Below are 12,976 nucleotides of genomic sequence, written 5' to 3'. Positions count from 1 at the left end.
GGTGGCTGCTTTCCTTCGTTCACATCATCTTCAAGTTTTCCCTTACCTGGACGATTGGTTGATAAAAGCCAATTCTCCTCAAACAGTACTACTGGCCACCAATCAAACCATCTTGTTCTTACAGTTTCTGGGGTTCGAGATCAATTTTCCCAAATCTCATCTCATCCCCACTCAGAGACTTCAATTCATTGGAGCAGTGCTGGACACGATCCTCATGAGAGCATTCCTGCCGTCCAACCGTCTCCACACTCTTCAAGTTCTGTGTCAACAGGTTCTTCCTCAAAGTTCCATCTCTGCCAAACAAATGATGATACTATTGGGACACATGGCTTCAACAGTTCATGTCACCCCTCTGGCACGTCTTCACCTGCGCACACCTCAATGGACCCTAGCTACCCAGTGGTCCCAAGCGACGGATCCTTGCTCACGTCACATATCTGTGACATCATCTCTTCGTCAGTCTCTACAATGGTGGTTGGTATCCTCAAATCTATCCAGAGGTCTTCTGTTCCATCTACCTCCTCATCAACTAGTCATCACAACCGATGCCTCCCCTTATGCTTGGGGAGCTCATTTGAACGAGTTCCAAACTCAGGGTCTTTGGACAGCCCAGGAAAAGAAGCATCACATCAATTTCCTGGAACTCAGAGCGATGTTTTATGCCCTCAAGGCTTTCCAACATCTTCTCTTCCCTCAAGTTCTTCTGCTGTGCACAGACAATCAAGTAGCGATGTACTACATCAACAAGCAGGGTGGAACGGGCTCTCGCCTCTTGTGCCAGGAAGCCCAGAAGATCTGGACTTGGGCCATAAATCATCATCTATTCCTGAAAGCGATTTACATTCAGGGAGAAAAGAATTCCTTAGCGGACAAGCTCAGCAGAATTCTCCAGCCTCACGAGTGGACAATCGATCCTTTCACTCTACAATCCATCTTCGCTCAATGGGGCACTCCTCAGATAGACCTCTTTGCAGCTCCTCACAATTACCAGCTGCCCCTATTCTGCTCCAGACTCTACTCTCCTCACCGTCTGGCAGCGGATGCGTTTCTCCTCGACTGGTCAAATCTGTTCCTGTATGCTTTCCCTCCTCTGCCTCTCATGTTGAGGACCTTGTTCAAGCTCAAGAGGGAACGAGCCACCATGATTCTGATTGCTCCGAGGTGGCCCAGGCAGCATTGGTTCTCCCTTCTACTTCAACTCAGTTCCAGGGAACCTTTTCTTCTTCCACTGTTTCCTTCTCTGCTTACACAGCATCAGGAGACCCTTCTACATCCCAACCTCCAGTCTCTGCACCTGACAGCTTGGTATCTTTCGGGATGACTTCTCATGATACGCTTTTGTCTCAGCCTGTTCGTTCAATTCTGGATGCCTCCAGGAAACCGGCCACTCTGCAATGTTACCATCAGAAGTGGACACGTTTTTCTTCCTGGTGTCTTCTTCATCATTATGATCCCACTTCCCTTGCAGTGGAGACCTTGTTGGATTATCTTCTTTCTTTGTCCGACTTTGGCCTTAAGTCCACTTCAATCAGAGTCCACCTCAGTGCTATTTCGGCTTTTCATGAGCCAGTCCATGGAAAACTCCTCTCAGCTCATCCCTTGGTGTCCAGGTTCATGCGGGGTCTTTTTAATGTGAAACCACCTCTTAAAGCCCCTCCTGTTATCTGAGATCTCAATGTAGTTCTTTCCGCTTTAATGAAGCCTCCATTTGAACCTTTGGCTACCGCTTCTTTCAAGTTCCTCACTTGGAAGGTACTTTTCCTTATTGCTCTTACCTCTGCCAGGAGGGTCTGTGAGCTACATGCACTAGTTGCGGATCCACCTTTTACTATCTTCCATCATGACAAAGTGGTGCTGCGTACACATCCAAAGTTTCTCCCTAAGGTTGTCTCTGAATTCCATCTCAATCAATCCATTGTTCTGCCTGTCTTCTTTCCGAAACCTCACTCGCATTCTGGAGAACAGGCTCTGCATACTTTGGACTGTAAGAGGGCTCTGGCTTACTATTTAGACCGTAGTAAGCCCCACAGATCATTCCCTCAACTCTTTCTGTCCTTTGATCCGAATAAATTGGGACGTCCTGTTTCTAAGCGTACGTTGTCTAATTGGCTGGCAGCGTGCATTTCATTCTGTTATGCTCAGACCGGACTGACACTGGAAGGTTCTGTCACGGCCCATAGAGTCCGAGCTATGGCAGCATCTGTAGCTTTCCTCCGTTCCACTCCTATTGAGGAAATCTGCAAGGCTGCTACTTGGTCCTCAGTTCATACTTTTACATCTCATTATTGTCTGGATGCTTTTTCCAGACGGGATGGACACTTCGGCCAATCTGTTTTACAAAATTTGTTTTCTTAATGGCCAACCTTCCCTCCATCCCTCTTTTTGTTAGCTTGGAGGTCACCCATCAGTCAAGAATATGCTGCCTGCTTGTCCTGGGATAAAGCACAGTTACTTACCGTAACAGGTGTTATCCAGGGACAGCAGGCAGATATTCTTGCGTCCCTCCCACCTCCCCGGGTTGGCTTCTTAGCTGGCTTATCCTAACTGGGGACCGCGCACCTCTGTCGGGCGGGAAGGCACGTGCGCGGTGCGGCTACCAGAACTTTCCAAGTTCTTAGAGTGCAATCACTCTAAAATTGTCCGTACCAGGGCTCCGTCGGTGCCGTCACCCATCAGTCAAGAATATCTGCCTGCTGTCCCTGGATAACACCTGTTACGGTAAGTAACTGTGCTTTCTTGTCTTTAGTCCTTTGAAGATATTCTCAACAGGTTTGGTAAAATCATGCTATCTTGGATTCAAGCTTGCCCATTAATTTACCACTACTGATGTTCTGCCACCTGACCTGTAGTTGTCAAACTCCTTTGTTTTTCTGCTTTCTTTCTTGAACAGAGATTAGAAATCTCTCTTCTCTAACCCTTTAGCCTACTTCTGTTTCCAAAGAGAGTGAGCAGACCTGTCAGTAGAGTTGGCAAAAATATTTATGAGCACCAGTAATATAGGATGTATCTGTCCAACCTCTGTCTTATCCATACTGAGTTTTTGCTAGTTTCTTCCAGACTTTTTTCTGTAAGAGTGTGATACATCTCATGTATCCCTGTGATTCTCATCCAAATTCTTCTTCAGTGAACATCAACTAAAATTTATTTAACTGCTTATTGTTTAATGTTCTTAACTGTTTTCACTTAAAGTTGTGACAGGCAGGCTACTAATATTTAAAAAAAAACACACACACACAAATATTTGACAAAATTACACTTCAAATTATAAATTAATCAAACTCTTTTTATCACAACAGTTAATCTGTTTAGTATTACCAGACAATAATTTTGTGAAAATAGGTGCTTAGGGTGGTTTTGTAAGTATAATCAGTGAAAGAAAAAAAATGCAGAGGTGGGATAAAATTGGAAAGGTAAAAAAGAGACGTGTAGAGGGTCGCATGTTAATTGAAGAGATACTAAAGAAGGGTGATGGCTGAAAATGTCTGAAGCTGCTTAGATGATTGACAGACAGATCTGGTGTCAGCTTTCTTGGATGTGAGAGATTACTTTGCTGGTGATAGGGTTCTCAAGATGGGCAGGGAAGGCAAGCACCAGCTTACTATGCTGCTGTGGTAGGATTACATCCGCACAATAGACTCAGGACATCTTCCCCTGGGCTGGTTACATCTTAGGAGAGCCCTGTCTGCTTGTTCTAACAACCAACAGGCCTTCTGGGTTACCATTTGGGCCAGCAGCAGTTCTGGCTGGTGACATTGGTTTGCAATTAGTCACATACATTGAGGGGTTGCCTATAATGTGTCGGCGCATTGCAACCCGCCAATGCGTGCATTCTTTAGAACAAGATTAGATAATGAATCTTCTGTGCTGTTCTTTGTTTTGGCTTAGTCTTGCAATCCATCCCTTCAGCAGCTAAGCACTGAGTTGTAATGATGTGATTATTTAGAGAGGTAGGATGATGCTTGGATGCAAACATGGAACGTCCAATAGAATCTGGGGAGAAATAAAACAATAGGTTGATTTGTGATATTGATAGGGCTGGTGAGTGGAATGCAGCATGATGGAACTAGTTGGGGTTTATGTGTCTGTGGGATGCAGCATGTTGGGTTAGAGAAGGCTGATACCATTGTGTGTGATTCTGCAGGTTGCAGTTTCCACAGCTGGCACTGAGACGGAGGTTGGGCCAGCTGAGCTGTATGTCTAGGCCCACCCTGAAACTCCGTTCTTGGCCTCTGACAATCCTCTATTACCTTCTGCCCTTCGGTGCTCTTAAACCATTGACTAGAGTGGGATGGAGGCCAACCAGCAGGGTAAGTTTCAACCTGGGTTTAATAGCTGCTTTATGTGTTGATGGTGAAGGTGAGCACTGCTGCTAAGGATGGCAAAAAGTCGTCACAGGTGTTGCAATAGATCTGTTTACAAAATGAACATTCCTTATCTTGTTAGGCCAGTCTTAACCAACAGATGGAGGTAGAAATACCAAACTGTTCAGTGACATCACTGGTGTAAGAGCTGGTATAGTATAGGCTGAAATCCTTTAACATTTCAATATGGTAAAGGTTGGCTAGTGCCACAGGATATGGGTAAAGCAGGCCTGACTCCTTGGGAAGCAGATCACAGCCTGTATATCTCAAAGCTAAGTTCAGGACCTCACCCCAGTTGAGTTGGAAGTTTCTTGTCCTCCGTAGTCCTGAGCTTTAGCCTACGGACTATAGTTTGGTGAGGCAGCTGACTGGTGGGAACTCATAGGGCTCCTGACAGTGGGAGAGGGAGGGGTGTCACAGTCCCTTCACCAGTTGCCCCGCATCATAAAAAATAAATTAACTGATTCGGTTTGGAGCTTAGTTTCTCTTATTTGTAAAGGAAATAAAGTTATTAATACAAACAACAGAAGAGAGACTGCAGCAGTAAAAGTCACTGGGGAGCATAGGCACAATTGGACAGGCCTGGAGGTCAGCCTTACCAGGTAGGTCTGAGATTAGGGCCTACAGGGGAGGGGTGAGCTCCATTCTTGTGCAGCAGCCCATGCCAGACCTTTTGCATCCAGTGGCTGCAAACTAACATTGGCTTCCACTTTCTTTCCTGCAAAGGGAGGGAGTGTCAGTGTTTTTTGGGCCCAGTGGCCTCTAGATCCTTTTGAAGGGTGTTCTCAGGACAAATAGCATGTTGCATTCCACCTGGAGTGGGTGGCAGACTACTCTGCTTCTGTTTGTGGCAGCAGTCCCAAGGAATCCCAGCAAGGGCTGGAGGGGGTGGCACATCATGGTAGGCCATCTAGAAGTACTGTCAGGTCAGAGAAACCTAGAAACATGATGGCAGATAAGGCCAAATGGCTCATCCATTCTGTCCTTCCACTATCTCCTCCTCTCCCTAAGAGATCCCACATGCCTGTCCCATGCTTTCTTAAATTCAAACACAGTCTTTGTCTTCATCACCTCTACTGGGAAACTATTACATGCATCTAATACCCTTTCTGTAAAAAAATAATTTCCTTAGATTATTCCTGAGTCTGTCACCTCTTAACTTCAGCCTAAGCCCTCTCATTCTGGAGTTTTCCTTCATTTGAAAAAGACTCGCCTCTTTTACATTAATGCCATGAAGATATTTAAACATCTCTTGTCATATCCCCTCTCTCCCTCCTTTCTTCCAGATTATACATATTGAGGACTATAAATCTCTCCCCATATGTTTTCTGACAAGTAACGGCTCTTTGGACCGACTTTATCCTATTTATATCTTTTTGAAGGTGTGGTCTCCAGAATTGCACACAGTATTACAAATGGGGCCGCACCAGAGACTTATAAGGGGGTGCTGCTCCTCCTCCTCATGCTCCTGTCCCATGCAGAGCCACCAACAAAAATTGCTGCCATAGGTTTCTGCAGCAACCTCACAAGTTTCCAGGGTTTTGCGAGGTTGCCACAGAAACTCGCAACCGCCTTTTTCGTTAGTGGCTCTGCATGGGGCAAGAGCATAGGAGGGTTCACTCCTGCACTAGTTTACTGCTGGACAACTAGGGCATGCAAGGTAGGCTTTTGCAAGGTCTGTAAGGTGGAAGGGAGGTGGGGTGGTACAGAACCAGCCTGGGACAGGAAATGAAAGGGGTCATTCCTGTCCCAGCTCATGGCTGGACCCCTAGGGCTCAAGGCAGGCCTGGGGAAAGCCTGCAATGGGTCCGGGTGGGGGGTGACTCAAATATAAACAGAGACTCCAATTTTGGGGCAATTCCCCCCCCCCCAAATCTCAGTTTATATTCGAGTATATACAATACCACAGAAGTTTTCCTTATTTCCGCCTTTGTGGAAAAGGACGACATTTGCCATTCTCCAGTCTTTCGGTGCCACTCCCGACTCTAGAGAAGTGTTGAAAAGACTAGTCAGCGAAGCCACCAGGACTTTCTTAAGTTCCTTCAGTACCCTTAGATTTACGCCAACCGGGCCCATCGCTTTGTCCACCTTTTGTGTAGTTCTTCATGAACAGAGTCCTCTGAAAATTGTTCAGGGTCTACCACACCTCCATTTCTATTTGCGTTTGTCTTCTGCAGTCAGCTGTGAATAGTTTTATCTTTATCGGCTTATACATATTCCTTCCCTTCACCTTTGAGTCTCACAATGCCACTTTTACACTTCCTCCTATCACTAACATATCTAAAAAATGTCTTGTCCCTCCTTTTTACTGTCAGCTATTTTTTTTTCTTTCATTTGCATGTTGTTCTCCTGACTACTTGATCAGCTTCTCTTGACTTTTCCAGATAATTTTTGCGATCTTTTGTAGTTTATGAAAGCTAACCTCTTGTTCCTTACTTTCTCAGTTTCTGCTTTTGAGAATCAAAGTAGCCTTTATTTTACTTACTTTCCTTACAGAATGGTTTGTTGCCCTTAAAATAGCTCCTTTCAGTTTTGCCCACTGCTTTTTATAGAAAATGATAGCAAATAAAGGCCAAATGGCTCATCCAGTCTACCTATCCACAGCATCCATGCATCTACAACCCTTTCTGTAAAAAAAAGTATTTCCTTAGATTACTCCTGAGTTTATAACCTCTTAACCTCATTCTATGCCTTCTCATTCCAGAGCTTCCTTTCAAATGAAGGAGACTCGTCTCATGCACATTTATGCCATGTAGGTATTTAAATGTCTCTATCATATTTCTCCTCCCACCTTTCCTCAAAAGTATACATATTGAGATCTTTACGTCTCTTCCCATATGCCTTATGACAAAGGCCACTGACCATTTTAATAGCCTTCATCCTGTTTATATCTTATTGAAAAGTGTGGTCTCTAGAACTGTGCACAATATTTTAAATGAGATCTCGCCAGAGTCTTATACAGGGGCATCAATACCTCCTTTCTTCTATTGGCTATTCCTCTCCCTGTGCAACCAAGTATCCTATCTTTTACCATTGCTCTGAATTGAGAATACGTAGGGAGGCATGAGGTTCTCTGTTGAGGCATAGGAGCTCTGGTTTGAGTTGTGGAAGGGGAGGGTGGAAGGAAAGCACAGGGAGCGCTTTATTTAGAGATGATAAAAGAAGGGAGGAGTATGATAGGTTATATTATGGTGTTGGGGCACTCCGTTGGGGATTGAGGAGAACATGTGGGTTTTCAACTGAGGTATACTGGTTCTGAGTTGAGGAAGGGAGAAGAGAAGAGTGTAGAAGGTTCTATATTGAGATATCAAAAGAAAGGAAAGTAGAGGGTAGGTTCTCCACTGAGGTGTATGAGAAGAGTACTGAGGTTCTAGATTGGGTCATCAGAAAAGGGTATGGGGGTCCATTTTAATTAGAGGAGGAGGAAACATGCAGGAGGAGAGCTTCTAATGCAGTGCTAATGACAAGGGTGGCATGTCTGGGACATTGTTGGTACAGTTGTTAGTGCTGCAGTTGTGCTTTACTGTCAAAGCTGAAATGTGATTTTATAGCTATATGATAAGAAGAGCAGTCAGGTCACCATTTCAAGATAGCTGCAGCCAGTGCTCTTAGGCTTAATATCTGACCTTGGGCTATAAGTGCCACACCATTTGATACCACTCTTTTTGTTCTTTTTCTTTATCCTCTTTATAATTAGTTAGAAAACCTGTAGCTTTATGGTGGGAGAGAAGGTAGTTCAGATAAAGATGCAATCTCTACTTTGCTTTTTTTTTATTGTGTTTTTAAGGTTGCCCTGTACAAATCTGTTCCAACACGTCTTCTGTCACGGGCCTGGGGCCGCCTCAACCAGGTAGAACTGCCTACTTGGCTTCGGAAACCTGTCTACAGTTTATACATTTGGACATTTGGTGTCAATATGAAGGAAGCTGCTGTTGAAGATCTTCACCAGTATCGAAACTTGAGTGAGTTCTTCCGGAGAAAACTCAAACCACAGGCACGGCCAGTCTGTGATTCACACTGCATGGTGAGCATAGGATGAAGAGGGGACAACTTAGTGCACTGCACTGTGCACATGGAGGGAGTGATTGCATATATGGTTGCAGTATATAGACAGAGGACTGGGCTTCTTTCTAGCTTTATACTAATGTTTTGTTTTTATTTATTTATTTATTGTGATGGCTTACTATCATCAGTTGCACCACAGTACTGCTAAGTGTTTTATGACATCTTGATAAAAGAGAGAAAAAAATGAAGGAAAATCAACTGAAAATGAGAGATGAATGATAGGGAGGCAAATGACGTTAGAAGGGTCAATATAGAAGAGAAGAGAGAAGAGACAGTATAAACTTACCCTGTTTAAAGAACACCTGCTACAGGTGAATAACCGCTATATCTGAAAATAAGCTTACAACAGAGCAGGGCACTGGGTGAACAGCAGAAGAAAGATAGGAGTGAGGTACTGGGTGGACAGCTCAGGGCAGGTGCTTCTGGTGGTGAGAGAGATGAAGAGAAATCCCCCTGGCAGTGGAAGTGGTAATGTTTATTGTACTTCTGTTCCCACTCTGTATTTCAGATCAGCCCCTCAGATGGAAAGATTCTGCATTTTGGCCGCATAAAGAACTGTGAGGTGGAGCAGGTGAAAGGTGTAACATACTCACTGGAGAGCTTCCTGGGACCACGAACATGGACTGACTGCAAATGTAAGCTACACAGAGAAATTTTTAGGTTGCAAAATTTTTTCCATTTTTCTTGAACTTGAGCTTTTCAAGAAATTCCTGAAGCAGCAATAACATCACGACCGCTTATTAACTCTAAAACTGACACTTGATCTACCCACTACTGCACTAATAATAACAAAAGAACTCCCACTATGACCACCTATTAACTCTTTTACAAACCACCTCACCCTCAACAACCTGCTAAATGTTTATAAGATCTACAACTTACCTCTCTAGCTAATCATTGTAACTCTGTTTTTTTTAAACTAACCTTTTGTAATCTGCCTTGAACCGCAAGGTAATGGCGGAATAGAAATCCCTAATGTAATGTAATGTAATGTAATTGTAAAGGTGAGTTCTGGTGCAATGTATTTAGAAGCCTTGACTATCAGTTATATCCCCCTTCTCATGAGTTGAGTTGCAGAAGGGTGAAATTAACATTCTTCAGCTCTGCCTCCTTCACCAGTGGTTGTAGTGCTCCCTTCAGTTTTTTCCTTTTGCAAGCGAGTTGAGAAAGTGTTCTTCTGATCTGCTCTGATCTTAATTATAATAATGTGTTTTTCTTTTGTGTGTGTGTGTGTGTATGGGGTGTTAATCCAAACTAGAGAATGACATGGTGACAAAATTCACCACCGTTCCTGTCCCTGCATATAACCGCAGGAAACCCATCTCCATATCATTCTTTAAGAAGAGAGGGAAGGATCAGAGTATGAATGGGCACAACCACTGACCCTCAAGCCTTGCGTTGAAGAATGCTGGTGTAGAAGGACTGAGGATGAGATAGACATTACATTACATTAGGGACTTCTATTCCGCCTATACCTTGCAGTTCAAGGCGAATTACAAAAGAGCTAACTGTACATTTCCAGTGAAGTTTACAACAGGTTTTTTTTTTGTTTGTTTTTTTTGGTTACAAGGGAGGAGAGGTAGCTAAAGAAGACACTGGATGGATTCCCGCAACGAGAACAGTGATTAATTTTGGCACTGTATCATTCTCTAATCCAAAGTGCAAGGCTTTTCAGCCCTAAGTGGTTTCCAGTAACCTTGGAACAGCTCTACCTGGGAGAGGATGCAGACTCTGTGTTAGAAGTCTGCAGCTAGAAGGGTTACCCTTGGGATACCTGTGCAGCCAGCCAGCATTAGTTTGTGTGGAACTTGGGGTCCGTTTCCCTGGAAGCTAGCTCACAACCTGATTTATCAGATGATTGAGCGCAGGTTGTTTGGCTTCCGTGTCAGTCTGTACAGGCTTGACCAGGTGCAGGCTGTGTTTCTTTTCCTCCGCTGTTGTGTGGATCTACAGGAGTTGTGATCTCAGTCTGACTAGCAACCCGAAGGTTGCAGCACTAGACTGAAGTTTATGTTTGAGGCAGTATCTTCTCCATATGCCAGCTAGTGAGAAAGCAGAAGCAGGCACAACACCAGCACTGAATGTGAGTACAGCCCATTGATGTCTATGGAAAAATTAGTGGGGGGAGTCTGAATTGGATAGTTTTTAGCATTTCTGGGGCAAGAGATAGGGTCCTCCACCTGCCACAGTACTCCTCAATTTTGTGTAAAATTGGTTCTGATGGACTCCCCAGACCAGGATACCCCTATTAGAGAAAGACACAGGAACAAATTTGTCCCCGTCCCTGTGAATTCGATCTCTGCCTCCACCCCGTCCCCACAAACCATCTGATCCCATCCGCACAAGCCTTGAATAGTTTTATACTGAACTTATTTTATTAAAGTATAAAAAGAAACAATATTTTATACAATTGTCATTTTACAAATCAGAGTTCTGGTTCCGAACTAGAGGAAGAGATCTTCAGCTGGCAGGGCTTTGTTTATAAACATTTATCAACCCAGCTACAATACACATCCCCCTCCATATTCACAGGTTCGCTTTTTTCGTCTGAGTGACCTCTTCACTTACTTGCTTTTTAAAACCTGATTATCTAGCAGTGAAGCAGGACAGGAGCAATCTTCCTACACTCCTGCCCTGTGCAGAACTGGGAACAAAAATGACTGCCATGAGTTCCCATGGTTCTGGTGGGAACTCACGGCAGCCATTTTTGTTCCCGGCTCTGCACGGGGCAGGCGCATAGGAAGATCATTCCTGCCCCTCTTCACCATAGACCATCAGGCTTTAAAAAGTAAATACAGTGGACAGGTCCGGGAGGCGGGGGTAGGTCAGATATTTGTGATTTTTCCATATTCACGGGCCAGCTCTGCCCCTAATACCCGCAAATATAGAGGGAGAAGTGTCCTACTTTATCCTAAAGCAAAAAAGAAAAGAAATAGAAATTATTTTCTACCTTTGTTGTCTGGTTTCTGCTTTCCTCATCTTCTCATCATTCTCTTCCTTCCTTCCACTGTCTGCCTTCTCTCTGCCTCTTCCATATGGCATCTGCTCTATTTCTATGCCTCTACCAAAATCTGTCCGCCTCTCCTTTCAATTTCTCTCCCCTCTCACAAATGGTCTGACACTCATCTTCTTTCCTCTGCTTCCCCCATGGTCTGGCAACTGTCTTCTTCCTTTCCATCTCTCATTCCCTCCCCCCAGGTGGTTTTTAGCATCTCTCTCCTCCTTTCCTCCCTTCTGATCCGAATTTGCCTGCTTACTACCCCAGACAGAATGTATTTTCACAGCTGGAGATCTTCTCCTACCAGTCTGATATGAAGAGTAAAGTACATGTTGGTGCTGGTTGCACTTTGACAGGTAGGTTGTTCATTCCACCTGGGTTTACATTATGGGCTGTTTAACTTGATTCATTTTTGTCTTACAGAGTAGAATAGACATGTATTATTGGGGATGATCCCCATATCCCTCCTTCCTATTTCTTATGTTATAGTAATGATTGATTTCATTGGTACAGACTGAAGGAGGCACTACAACCATTGGCAAAGAAGGCAGAGTTGAAGAATGTTAATTTCATCCTTCTGCAACACAACTTGTGAGAAGGAGGATATTACCTATAGTTAGGACTCCTAGACCCATCTACCATCTACAGTTAGTTACTGTAACAGGTCTTAACTGCAGCAGGTGTTATCCACGGAGCCCAGTACAGACAGTGGTAAAAGTGTACTTGCACTTTAAGTTTTCAAAACTTCGCAACTGCCCGCATCGCACATGTGCGAGTGCCATCCCGCCTGACACCAGCTTGTGGTACGTCAGTTCTTTGCTTTCCACAGAGTAAAGAAATGCACCTATGGTACTACTTATATGGCACACAGTACCGGTACATCCACTTCACCGTATGTAGTCGTAACTGTACGGTGTAGGGCTGGCCATATGATTGCAACAATGTTAGCCTCTAAGCCCTCTCTCTCTACTCAGTACTGGGCCAGCTTAAATAACTTCAGAGGCCTTTTGGTACTGTTCTATCCTCGCTCTGTGCTCTTTGAACTTCATCGATGCTCGGTACCAAATCTAATTTTTATCTCTTGTACCATTGCTATTACATCAAATGGCATCGGTGTCTCCATTGCTCCCTTGGTACTGACCTATCCTCAGCATAGTACATCACTGTGGTACCAGTCATTGATCTACCTACTGGTACCGAAAATCCTCAGTGCATATGGCTTGAACGATCTCCTCCTGTGAACATTGGGTCCACACAGACACTTCAGAAGCCTCAGACTTCAGCTCTTAAAAAAAAAAAAATCAGCTCAATATTTTTGATATGCTTCCAGAGAGCATTCTTCGGTGTCAGGTCAAAAGCGCGCCGGGAAAAAGGCGCGCGCAGACAATTGAGCGCATTGCGGAGGCGCGCGCCGAAGAAAATTACTGTTTTTAGGGGCTCCGACGGGGAGGCGTGGGGGGGAACCCCCCCACTTTACTTAATACAGATTGCGCCGCGTTGTGGGGGCGTTGTAGGGGGTTTGGGGGGTTGTAACCCCCCACATTTTACTGAA

The 12,976-nt window shown here is 44.4% G+C and overlaps 1 protein-coding gene across 4 annotated transcripts in view; it reads left to right on the top strand.

Annotated features, from left to right (window-relative positions):
* Positions 1–12,976, top strand: part of PISD (phosphatidylserine decarboxylase) — an 87,948-nt gene that overhangs the window by 56,891 nt on the left and 18,081 nt on the right. For 3 of the 4 annotated variants that reach the window (XM_033957129.1, XM_033957128.1, XM_033957126.1), the window contains exons 2-4: positions 4,142–4,307; positions 8,149–8,385; positions 8,935–9,061. In XM_033957129.1, coding sequence (XP_033813020.1) covers positions 4,194–4,307; positions 8,149–8,385; positions 8,935–9,061 — 478 coding nt within the window. In that variant the 5' untranslated portion in view covers positions 4,142–4,193. The remainder of the gene's footprint in view (positions 1–4,141; positions 4,308–8,148; positions 8,386–8,934; positions 9,062–12,976) is intronic. The other variant, XM_033957127.1, reaches the window with a different exon arrangement.

This window comes from Geotrypetes seraphini, chromosome 8, assembly GCF_902459505.1.
Source record: "Geotrypetes seraphini chromosome 8, aGeoSer1.1, whole genome shotgun sequence".
Lineage (NCBI taxonomy): Eukaryota > Metazoa > Chordata > Amphibia > Gymnophiona > Dermophiidae > Geotrypetes > Geotrypetes seraphini.
This window is presented reverse-complemented; position numbering and strand designations above follow the sequence as displayed.